The 12,653-nt window shown below is 43.5% G+C and overlaps 1 protein-coding gene across 1 annotated transcript in view; it reads right to left on the bottom strand.

Moving 5' to 3' along the window:
* The window catches only part of PLCH2 (phospholipase C eta 2), a 334,868-nt gene that overhangs the window by 42,012 nt on the left and 280,203 nt on the right, over positions 1 to 12,653 (bottom strand). The window contains exons 11-13 of the mRNA XM_072608589.1: positions 8,996 to 9,103; positions 3,645 to 3,803; positions 3,466 to 3,507 (exon numbers count right to left, since the gene is read on the bottom strand). Coding sequence (XP_072464690.1) covers positions 3,466 to 3,507; positions 3,645 to 3,803; positions 8,996 to 9,103 — 309 coding nt within the window. The remainder of the gene's footprint in view (positions 1 to 3,465; positions 3,508 to 3,644; positions 3,804 to 8,995; positions 9,104 to 12,653) is intronic.

The raw sequence follows: 12,653 nt of genomic DNA, 5'->3' as shown, positions 1-12,653 counted from the left end.
TTTAGAGATTTGTGTAAGAATAATCAAAGATGAGGTTTGAACACAGTTGCTCTGTCTCCACAGCCAGGGGCCTTCCAAGCAGCCCCTCCTAGGTGTTAGGAACTGAATACTTCCCCCTTCCAGGAACATTTTCACTAATCATCTCCTCCACCCTATTCCCAGGTCTCACTACCACCTCATTATCTCATTTACCCATATAGTTCCTGGAATTCTAGGACTTTGAGGATTTCTCCTGAATTCTTCCTACCAAGAACTAGTCACAGAGGAGACTCATTCAAATCCTGCCCATCCTGCAAGGCCTAAGGCAGGCCTCACCTCCTGCAGGACTATCTATGCCAGCCCATGCAAAGACTCCTGCCTTGGAAATCCAGCAGTGGGCAATTTCCCCACTTGGCAACATGCTGCCTGCTCCATGTTTATCTGTTTGCTCCCTCTAGCTCAATGGGCTTCTGGAGGATGGAGATTCCACCTCACACTTCTTTATCTCTGTACAACATTCTCTCCTCCTCTTCCCCACTGCTGCCCCCCCCTCACCCCACCCCAACAGAACATGAGTACCTTGAAGGCATGACTTAGTTCATTTTCTCTTTGGTTCATCAGTTCCCTGACATGTTTTTGGACTGAATTTGGGATTTCATCTGTGTGGGGAACTTCTTGGGAGGAAACTCCCTTCACTGGATCAGGATCTGTTCTGCGACTTCCATGCTTGGAATATTGCCCAACTACACTGCGAAGTGTCTTACTTGTGGTCACAGTCAGTATGTACCAGAGGTAAGACCTGAACACATTTTCCTGACACTGAGGCTGGCTGTCTATATCAGAGTCTTCTCTTTAGTTGTTTACAGTAGACACTAAATAAATAACATTTACTAGCTGTGTGACCCTGAGCAAGTAGCTTAATCTCAAATTGTCTCAATTTCCTCATCCATAAAATAGGGCTAATATTAGCACCTACCTCGCAGGATTGTTGTGAAAATAAAAATGAAATAATATTTATAATGCACTTGGCCAGCCTGAAAGCATTATATAAATGCTAGCCATTATTATTATTGATAAATCAATTAATACCTCCCTTTTAGCATGGTCCAACAAGGGATTACGTTCTCTACACGGTAGATGCTCAACACACATTCACTAAGGCTGAGGAACGGAAAGTGAAGCAGACCACATTCCGCAGTGATGGAGGCTGGCTTTCTCAGCACCTGTGTCTTATTCCTCTCACCAGGTGTGAAGGCTAATCAGCAATGTGGTTTGGGTGGGCTTCACTCATGGGAGCCATGGTGGGGAATTGAAGGTCTCAAAAGCAGATGGCCCCTAACAACAAAAGGTGCTGTTTTCCTCCACGCAGATGCCCGGGTATTAAAAATAAAGTGCCCCCCATGAGCAGCAGGGACAAACATGAGACACATGCTGGGAGGAACCTTTAAATAGTGTATTTCTCATAGTTCTCTGTGTGGCATCAGCTGTGCCATGGCTCGATGCCACGTGGGTGGAAACCAAAACAATCGATGCCTCTAAAAATAATTGAGTCCTAGGTGGAGGGTACAGCCCTGGCATCGTTTGGGCCATGCTCCTTTGGGGCAACCTCTGCCCCCTCCTCTGGGCCCCCCATCTAGCATTGCCAGCCAGGTGTGTGTATGGATACATGTGGGCGTGGGGGGGAGCAAGTCAGACACTCACTCACCCAGATGGAAATCTGGCTGCTTGCTGGGAAGGAACTGGCCCAGAATGCTCCCTGCAGCCCCCGCCCGACCCAAGAATAAGCCACCCACACACACAGCCCTAGAAAGCTGCAATGTTTGTGTTACAGAGAAGGAAGTCAGGCTAGAAACTTAGGAGGCAGCATGTTATAGAGGGAGGAAAGCCGGATTTGGAGTCAGAATGAACTGGGTTTGACATGGGCAAGCTGGGGAACTTCTGACTAGAATTAGCCTCCTCCCTCCCCATTCATCTCAGATTGAGTCCTCCAAAGAACCGCTCCACATGCAATGAGACCTTGTGAAGTCTGTGAGAGAGGCCCTCTCTGATTCCTGCTAAATAGACATCTCACAAAGATGGACAGCACCAGGCAGGTGACTGCAGAGCTGGGCTCTCTCTCAGGCCTCAGCCATGATTCTGTCCTTGGACACCAACTGCCATTGATGTTGACCTTGGAAAACAAAGCCCCCATGACCCTGTGAAGGAGGGAGGGGGAAAGGTAAGGCCAGGATACTATGAAAAGGAAGAATGGGAGGAGGAAGAAAAGGAAGAGGAAGGGGAAGAGGAGGAAGAAGGGGAAGAGGAGGAAGAAGAGGAAGAAGAAGAGGAAGGAGAAGCAGAAGAGGAGGAAAAAGAAGGGGAAGAAGAAGAGAAAGAAGAGGAAGGAGAAGAGGAAGGAGAAGGGGAAGAGGAGAAAGAAGATGGGGAAAAGAGAAAGGAGAAAGAGGAAGAGGAAGAAGAAGAAGAAGAAGAAGAAGAAGAAGAAGAAGAAGAAGAAGAAGAGGAAGGAGAAGAGGAGGAAGAAGAGAAAGAGGAGAAAGAGGAAGAGGAGGAAGAAGAAGAAGAGGAAGGAGAAGGGGAAGAGGAGGAAGAAGAGGAGGTGGAAGAAAGGAAGCAGTAATAGCTGAAATTCATGCAAGACGTCCCCAAAACCTTAGTGTGGTCTTACAAATGAAGAAAAACCAATATTTGAAAGGCTAATTACTTAAATTAAAAAGTATTCATGTTTCTCATTAATATTCACCATAACCCCCACTTTGTGTGATGCGCCACTCTAGCGATGTTTAACAATTTTATAGCCAGATTTAATGGCAAAATTCTAGCCATCATTCTTGCTGACCATAAAACTTTGTAAAAACTTTTCATCAGCCACTGCTCAACGCCAAATGATGGCCTTTGTAATCCTGGCCTTGAGATCATGAGAAGAATGAGGTTTTGCTGCATACATGACAGTTTGGACTTGATACCAAAAGAGAAAGTCCAATACAGACAGATTAGGTGACCGAAGTGGCCGAGCAAGACTACTTCTGTTCCTGTGCGGAGCTGACAAAGTGTTCTCCAGTGTGTATGGCACACACAAGGCATGGTGATATTGGTGTATGTCTTGTTAAAATGAAAATTTACTATTCAAAATTCACAAATCTAAATAAACGTAAAAGAAATGTAAATAATTAAATGTTCAAAGGATTTGGGGGTAAGTTTGTAGCCTTTATACAAAGACTTTCAGGACTCTCTGTGTTTAACTTTCTTTACTGTATGGGGCTTGCAAACACAAACTTATTCAGTCCTCCAGTGAAGTAGTTATGGCCAATATGATTATGTCCATTTTCTGGAGGAGACAACTGAAGGTCAGAACAAAGACATGTTTTTCCCCTAATGGCACAGTTAGTTATTAGATTCCAGATGTTTCCTAAGCGCAGGACCTCTGTCCACTGAGGCATCTCAAACCAAGAATGAGGAATACACAGAGAAGGGAGTAAGACTCACCGAAGTTTTGTCTGTGGCTGAGGCGCCCAGAGAAGCAAATTTCTGCAAAGAGAAGGGTGAAGAGGCTGGAGTCAGGTTTATCAAGTGTCCAAAAGGAAAGAACAAAGGAGAAAGAGAAGGGCAGGGTCTGAGGAGGGTGACTGGACACATTCAGGAGAAGGAGACAACGCAAAGCTCACCTTTCTGCCTTCGGCCTTTTGACCAAGCTTCCCTGAGGAAGGCAGTGTGGAGACGGTAAAGTTATTGGGGTCTTCACAGTCTCGGATTTTGGATTCCTTTATCAGCGAGTCCAATTTCTTCTTGGCAATGTTTTCCACTCGTTTCCGATTGGTGGAAGCCTGGGTGCAGGTGAGAATCTCAGTTACCTAGTGGATCGAACTAATATCGATCATGCATATGGAATAGAATGGAAGCTGAGAATATCATTTTATTTTTTTGTCTTTTGTGTCATTTTCCCCCACCCACCCCATGTTTAGAAGAGTACTTGGCACATAGTAGGTGCTTAATAAAGTTTATTGATTAACTAACTGCTTACCTGAATACCTGTGAACTCTCCCCAGTAGACATACAAGTTCCCTGAGGGTGACTATTTAATTTCTGGTTTTGTGTTTCCTGTGTCTAGTAAAATGCCTGGCACATAGTAGGTGCTTAATAAATGTTTATTGATTGACTAACTGTTTACATGAATATCTGTGAATTCCTCCAGTAGGAATACAAGCCTCCTGAGGGTAACTATTTAATTTCTGGTTTTGTGTTTCCTGTGTCCAGTAAAATGTCTGGCACATAGTAGGTGTTTGGTAAATGCTTGCTGAAATGAATTGAATTAGCTGGATACCAGCAGACACTATGCTACTGAAACCAGGCACCTCTAGTTCCATATAGGGGGACCCCTTTAACTTTCCCTGTAAGCCAAGAAGAGGTCACCAATTGATCAGTCAACCACCTGACCTACCAGAATAGAGAAAGAGTAGAGCCCCCAAGGGCAGCTAGGTGGTGAAGTGGACCTGAAATCAGAAAGGCTCATATTCCTAAATTCAATCTGACTTCAGACACTTACAAGGTATGTGACCCTGAACAAGTCACTTAACCCTGTTTGCCTCAGTCTTCTCATCTGTAAAATGAGCTGGAGAAGAAAATGGCAAACCACTCCAGTATCTTTACCAAGAAAACCCCAATTGGGGTCACGGAGAGTCAGACATTATTGAAACAACTGAACAAAAGAGCTGACAAATATTCCCTCTTGGGAGGACTGCAGATGCTAAAATCATTGGGCATGACCATATTCAACAACAGCATAGCTCAAGAGTTGGAAGGGGCCCTCGAGGCCACGTGGCTCAACTGATGTAGTCTGATTAGAGTAGGGTCCTTTCTCCAAGGGAAGGAGGGTACAAGGGTAGACAACCAAGAGCCCACAAGGACTTCTGTCTGATGTGAAAGGAATTCCATTAAACCCTGTGCTTATTTTTGTCAGACCTACTGGCGATTGGTGTACTCAAAGATTGCATTACTTTCGACTGGTCCATTTGTAAAAGGTTCATTTCTCTTCATTTTTCTTGGTGTAACATGACACAGATTCTACTTTCCTTGTGCTATTCCAAATGGGTCTACACATACAGTCTATCCTTAGACAATTTCCTGGGTTGCAGTCACAGGTATGACTTCATTTCCCAGAAACAGACCAAAATGAGACCCAAGGATGAGGAGCAAACATATGTCGCCCTGTATCTTTTTGTATGAGTGGGTGTTCCACTGATGCTTAGTAGCTTATTTATAAACCCTGTTATTTATTTGGCCAGGAGGGGTGGAGGGAAGGGAAGGTGGTAGGGATTCTGTGCTTCTGTTCTTGGAGATTAACACACTACACCCATATCCCTCTGGAGGCAAGTAGGTAGCACATTGGATAGAGCCCTTGGGCCTGGAGTCAGGAAGATCTGAGTTCAAATATAGCCTCAGACACTTACTGGTTGTGTGACCCTGGGCAAGTCACTGAAACTTCGTTCTTCCTCAGTTTCCTCATTTGTAATATGAAGATATTAACTTATCTCTTTAGGTTGTTATGAAGAGAATGCTTTGCTAATCTTAAAGTGTTACCTATATACTAGCTGAATTATAACAGACATATCATCTCTAATATTATGCTATGACGATCATATTATGATCTATGACTTATTGATTGAATCAAGGCTGCTTGCCCCTTCCTGGAGGTTCTCCAGCCTCCATAAATAACCATATATGATCTGACCAGGGCAGAGAACAGCAGCCTTCATCCCTTACTTCATCCTAGCTCCTGAGTCCCCCTACTGCCCTGCCTGGCAGTAAGGGATACAGAGGTCTGTTTTCTCTTAGAACACACAACTCAAAATAGGTTTAAGAAAAGAAGTTAAGTCATCCTCAGGCAGTTTGGATTTTAATTCTGAGAAATTCACACTGAGCCATCCTAACCCAATTCCGAATACTCCCTGCCAGCTCTCAAACAACTGGGAGGAGGCCGGTTCCTGGGGAGTTTTCCCCTATAATTGTCATCCCATTTCATTGGCCCTCAGGGGATAATAAAATCCACAGTGACTCAGGAACTGTAAGACTTTAATCACAGAGCACTGTATGACTTCGAAAACAGCCAAACAATTTGTTTTCCCTGGTTCCTACAAAGGTTTAAACGGTCATTCTCCCCTCAGGACCATAAAGAAAACTCCTGACTTCTTGATCTCTTACATAAAGCTGTCCAGCCCCATCTAGGCCATCCAGAAGAGGTACACACAGTGATAGAGAGATACCCTACTCGAGAACTCCTGCAAGCGAAGGAAGATCGAGCCACCAGGGCACCTACTGATGTTTTATTGAAAGTAATAATCACCAGCTATAAAAGGTAGGCAACAGGATGGACTCCCTGCTCTTTAGACAGCTGGTTCTCTCAGGCTGGGCTACTTTTGATTTTATTTGTTAACTCTTCTGGTGTCTTTGAAGAGTGAAGTTGATGTCCCAGAAGTGGGAAAGGAGACGTTGGATGAAAGCTTCTGACTACATGGTGATGATCCCATGCTGGAGCCCGCGTACCAGCTGCCTAGAGGAGAAAGGCCCAGGAAGGGAGAGGAGAGCTGTTTTCTGCCCTCTCCCTTCGCTCATCTTTCATCCCCTGCACAGCTGCCAAAGGGACATTCTCAAAGCCGACATTGTTCCTGAGCTCAATGCCATTAACTCCTGCTAACTTCCAAGATCAAAGATAAATAAATTCCTCTATTTGTCATCGAAAGCCCTTCACAGCATATCATAAGACTGAATTTCCAGGCTTATAACACCTTACATCCCTTCATGGACAGGTGAGGGTCACAATAGTTAGAAAGCCAGACTTGGGAGCCAGGAAGACTCAAGTTCAAATTCTGTCTCAGACACTAATTAGCTATGGGGTCCTGATCCCATACCTCATTCAGCCTCAGTTTCCTCATTTGTGAATTAGGGATAATAGCATCTATCTCCCAGGGTGGTTGTGAGAATCAAATGAGAAAACATATGTGAAGCAAACCTTAAAGGATTATGTAAATGCTAGATATCATTGTTGTTATTATTATTAATGCATTCTATGGTCCACCCAAACTAGCCTGCTTCTTACACATGACCCTGAAGTTCTTACCTCTGAGCCTTTGCACAGGCTATCCTCCATGCCTGGTACACACTCTTTCCCCACCTGATTCTTTGAATTCCTTTGTTTCTTTCAAACATCAGTCTAAATGCTACATTGTAGCCATTCTCTTCTGCCCACTCCCAATTACATTGTATTTTTTTCTTCATACTTATACATGTAGAAACTATATCCTCCAAAAGAAGGGAAGCTCCTTGAGGGTAGGAATTGTTTCTCTGTGTGTGTGTGTGTATGTCTGTCTGTCTGCCTGTCTCTTTCATTTTGATTGTATCCCTAGTATCTAGTACAATGCCTAGCTCATAGAATACTCTCAACAAATGCTTGTGATTTACCTGATTCAAGTATTTAAAGAATTTATACATGGAGGAAGGATTTGATTGATTCTAATCATTCCAAGAGACTGGAACCAAGTGCAGTAGGGGAAAGTGGTAAAGAGCCTGATTTAGTCTCAAAGTCAGGAGAAGCTATCACAATGGAGAAAGGGAGGGGAGGAGGGAGGGAGGGAAGGAAGGGAGAAAGGAAGGAAGGTGGATGAGGATGGAAGAGAAGGAAGGAAGGAAGGAAGGAAGGAAGGAAGGAAGGAAGGAAGGAAGGAAGGAAGGAAGGAAGGAAGGAAGGAAATAAGGAAGGAAGGAAGGAAAGAAGGAAGGAAGGAAGGGATAGAGGAATGAAGGAAAGAAAGAAGGAAGGATGGAGGGAGGAAGGGAAGGAAGGGAGGAAGGATGGATGGAGGGATACAGGATAGAGGGAAGGAAGGAAAGAAAGAAGGAAGGGATTGGGGGGAGCATGGTATGATGAAAAGATTGCTTGATTTAGAGTCATAGGACATGTGTCTACCAATTATTAGCATTGCGACCCTAGGCAAACCTCCGGATATAGTATGGGGTACTAGGTTTGGAGACAGGAAAACCTGAGTTCCAATCCTATCTCAAATATTATCTGTATAACTCTGGACAAGTCACTTAATATCTCCCGGCCTCAGTTTCCTTGTCTATAAAATGAAGGGCTTGTATTCAGCCTGACAGCCTCTAAAGTCGCTTCCATGAATACATGATCCCTTTCAGACCTCAAAAACCAATAAGCGCTTTTATTAAGCACCTACTGTGTTCCAGGCACTGGGGACACAAGAACGAAAGTGACTCAGTCTCTGACCTCAGGAGCTTGCATAGACTGAGCAAACACCTTATTCTGAGACAATTCCATTGGGTAAGCTGGTATTTCCAAAGCATCCATGATAATCTCAGGGCAGGGAAAGTGTGGGAAAATAACTGGCAATGGAGTGAGGAGTCTCCCGGTTGAATCCTGCCTCTCATGCTTAATACTTATGTAACCCTGAGTGTGTCACTGAGCCTCACTTTCCTCATCTGTAAAATGAGAAGGATGGACTAAGGCCACTTCCAGCTCTAACTCTATGACCCAAAGGGAACCTTGGAGCAAGGCATGCCCTAGAGGGAGAATATTCTAGCTGGAAACCATTGAAGATATGGGCCTGGGACGGCCAGGCTGTGCGTGGGTTACTTGAAGTTGATTTGCTCTTCCTCATCTCAGGATCAAATCTATTTACAGGGCTTCACAAGAACATTTCCCTTTGAACAATGCTATCCTGCTGGTTAAAAGACCTTCCACCCAGCAAGCCCCCTCCACCCTCCCAGTTATTTTTAGTCTCCCTTTCCTGACTTCTGAACTTCAAGTGGGAGAGTGGGAGTCCCATATGCTATCTCTTGAGGATGCTGCCACTCTGTTCATCTCTTATGGCTGTCACTACTTGCTGGGCTCCAGTCGACTTTGCATGCCTCCTGAACCCAATGAGAAGGAAGTTTCCTAAAGGCCTCAGGTTCTTGGCTGGTCTGGGGCTCATGTTCTCCCCCAAGGCTGAGGGACTCAGTGACTTACATCTCCATTCATGAGCTTGTAGTCCTCATCAATTTCATCAGCGCTGTCCTCATCAGACACATCCCCCTCTTCTGCATCTTCACTGATATTAGCTGGGAGTTTCTTCCCCTGAGGACCAACAAGTTAAAAAAAGGGTGTCAGATAGTGAGATTAAATAAACCAAAAAAAGAAGGACAAAGCCAAGGGGGAGGTGAAGCTCAGCATCCTTGGCTACATCTCAGCTACCCTCTCTTTTCTTTTTCTCCCCTTCAGGTTTTCCTGACATTGCCTTCTCCTGGTTCTTCTTTTACCTGTCTAACCTCCCTGGGGATATTTTAATAAATTTAACTGCATAATTCCAAAAATGGTTGTATTGATTCACAAGTTCACCCACAATGTACTAGTGTGCTTATTATCTTGCCTCAACCAATCGACTATTCCTACTTTTTGCTATTTTTGACAATTTGCAGGGTATGAGCTGATAGTCTCTAAAGTCACTGAAACCACAGGATTCTTTTGATTTGCAGTTCTCTTAATGGTAGGGATTTGAAGCATTCTTTCCTATGATTGTTAACAATTTTTTATTCTTCTTTCGAGAAGTTTGTTCATATACTGTTACCATTTCTTTGTTTGGGAATGGATTTTGGTCACATGTCTGTTAGTTGTTTAAATATCTTGGACACCATATCTTATTTGAGAAATCTGATGCAAAGACTATCCCCCATTTCACTGTTTCTCTTCTAATCTGAGGTACAATATTTTTGTCTGTGCATGAGCTTTTCAGTTTCATGTAATCAAAATTATGTTTTACTTTTTGTAATTGCCTCTGTCTCTTGTTTGGTTAAGAATGTATCTCCTAACCCTGCCAACAGAAAAGCTAGTTACTGTTCCAGAAAACTCATGATGGGACATGCTACCCACATCCAGAGAGAGGTGATTGGACTCAAAGGTGCATGTATTTTTGGACATGACTGCTGTGGGAATTTGTTTTGCTTGACTGTATATGTTTATAAAAGGTTTTGTTTGTCTTATTTTTTCAAGAATGGGAAAGGGAAGGCAGAAGGGAAAGAATTTGGGGATGAAAACAAAGTAAAATTGAATTAATAAAAACAAAATACTAAATATCTATCCTCCCCAAAGAATATTTTTCCTACCCATAGCTCTGAATTAGGATCTGATTTGCTTCTGATTTTTTTTGGCACTTTTCTTAAATATTAAGTTCACAAATCTATTTAGAATTCATTGTAGAATATGTTGTAATATGTTGGTCTAAACTTATTTTCTGCCAGACTGTTTTCCAGTATACCAACTGCCTTTTAGATATCTCAAACTCGATGTCTTGTAGGCATCTGAAACTCAACATATTTAAAACTGAATTCATTGTCTTCCTCTGTTCACCTTTCCCTCTCCCAAACTTCTTTTCTCTTGAAAGCACCACCTTTCTACCAGTCACCCAGGCTCACAGCTGAGGTGCCATTCCTGACTCCATTTTTTAAATATTCACTCCACATATCCTGTCTGTTGTCAAATCCTGTTGTTTCTGTCTTGCTGACATCTCTCTATATGTCCCCTTCTCTTCCCTGACACTGCCACCATCTTGTTGTAGACCTTTATCACTTTTACTATTATTGCAATAGCTTTCTGGTTCATCTCTCTGCCTCAAGTCTCTTCCCACTCCAATGTACTCTCCACTCAGTGGTCAAAGTGATTCTCTCAGAGCATAGATATCATTGTGTTACCATTCCAGCTGAAACTCTAGTGATTCCCTATTGCCTCCAGAATAAAATATAAAATGCTCTTTGGCATTTAAAACCTGACCTTTTCCATCCCTTCCAGTCTTCTCACACCTTACTCTCTCCCAGGTGGCACTGGTTTCTTTACTGCTCCTCACATGTGATACTCCATCTCCAATCTCCATGCTTTTATTTGGATAATCCTCATGCCTGGAATACCCTCCCTCCTTGTTCCCACCTCCTGGTTTCCATGGTCTCCTTCAGGACTCAGCTCAAATCTCACTTTCATCAGGAGACCTTTCCTGGTTAGCCCCATGGCCAGTGCTTCCCTCTGAGGTTACCTTCTACCTACTCTGTACAATACATACACACATATATAAGAGAAAAAATGCGCATGCTGTTCAGTTGTTTTTAGTCATGTTTCTTTGTGACCCCATTTGGGGTTTTCTTGGTGGAGGTACTAGAGTAGTTTGCCATTTCCTTCTTCAGTTTGTTTTGCAGATGAGGAAACTGAGGTAAAGAGGGTTAAGTGACTTGCCCAGTGTCACATAGCTTCTAAATGTCTGAGGCCAGATTTAAACATGATGAGTCTTCCTGATTCCAAGTCCAGCCTTCTATCTACTGTGCCATACATTATCTCCCCCATTAGAATATGAGCTCCTTGAAAGCAGGGACCCTATTTTTACTTATCTTTCTATCTCTCCAAAACTTAGCACATAGTAGGCATTTAACAAGTGCTTGTTGACCGATGGACACTTCCTATGGTATTACCTAAGGCAAGTCCTTTCCACTGCCTTAGGGTCTTCAGTTTTCTCATGTATAAAATAAAGGGAGGGATGAGTTCCTTTCTAAGGTCTCTTCCTGATCTCAATCTATGCTCCTCAATCAAACTTGCAAGTCCACTGAGATCCAAGGGTCTTTTTCGTCTATGGACTGTTGGACAGTCTCCCTAATAACTCCTCTAAGAACACAGATTGTTAACAGCAGAAGCCAGACCCAGTTTTACCCCAATCCTGGTACCAGGTTTTTTCTCCCACCAAAAGGGAAGAAGGAGAGATTATTCTGTGGTTGAGCTATGACTCAGTTCCACTCAACTTTCCTTCTTTATGGAACTGGCAGAGGACCCCCCAAGGGAAGGCTCCAGATGGCTGCCTGTCCAATTACAGTTCTCCATCCTTTCCCTGAATACTGAGAATAAGTGAGTATGTCAACCTACACTCTTTGCCTTCAGGACATAGTTTCAAAACTCTTCAGAGGTCAGGGCCAGAGGCAGAGAAGAGGGCTCAATTCAAAGGTCAGACCTGCCCAAATCAGTGGCTAAGTGACTTTTCCCGGAAATGGACACTTCATTAGGGAGAGACAAGCCCATTCCAATGTTATCAGGCAGAAAAGGGCCTCAGGGCTGCAAGAGCAGAGACAGGCTCATCAGACAGTGTAACATATGTTTCCCCAGGGCTGTTTCTGGACAGACTAGCCCCTCACCAGTGCCCAGGGCCTGGCAGGCACAAGGTGATTAGATTACAGATTCAGATCTAAAAGGGATTGTGGAGTCCATCACGTGAAAGCTGAGATGCAGAGAGGTTTGATTAGATTATAAACTCCTCGAGGACAGGCACTCTCTTTTGCCTCTTTGTATCCATAGCATTTAGCACAATACCTGGCACATAGGAATCACTTAATAAATGTTTATTGAATTGAAGTGAAGTGACTTAGCAGGGTCCCCTAAGTAGTGAAGAGAAAAGCTAGAATTCAAACCCAGGTTCTTTGATCCCATTTCTAGCACTGTTTCCATGGTAACTTGTTGCTTCCAAGGCAGCTATGGTTTCTGAGAGGTTGTCTGGATTTCTTAGAGTAGTGTCTGGCACAAAGTAACTGTTTAATAAATGCCGCTATTATTGTTATTATTTTTATGAGGCACTAAATAGATCAGTGGATAGAACAATGGG

The sequence above is a fragment of the Notamacropus eugenii genome, chromosome 5 (assembly GCF_028372415.1).
Source record: "Notamacropus eugenii isolate mMacEug1 chromosome 5, mMacEug1.pri_v2, whole genome shotgun sequence".
Classification (NCBI taxonomy): Eukaryota; Metazoa; Chordata; class Mammalia; order Diprotodontia; family Macropodidae; genus Notamacropus; species Notamacropus eugenii.
This window is presented reverse-complemented; position numbering and strand designations above follow the sequence as displayed.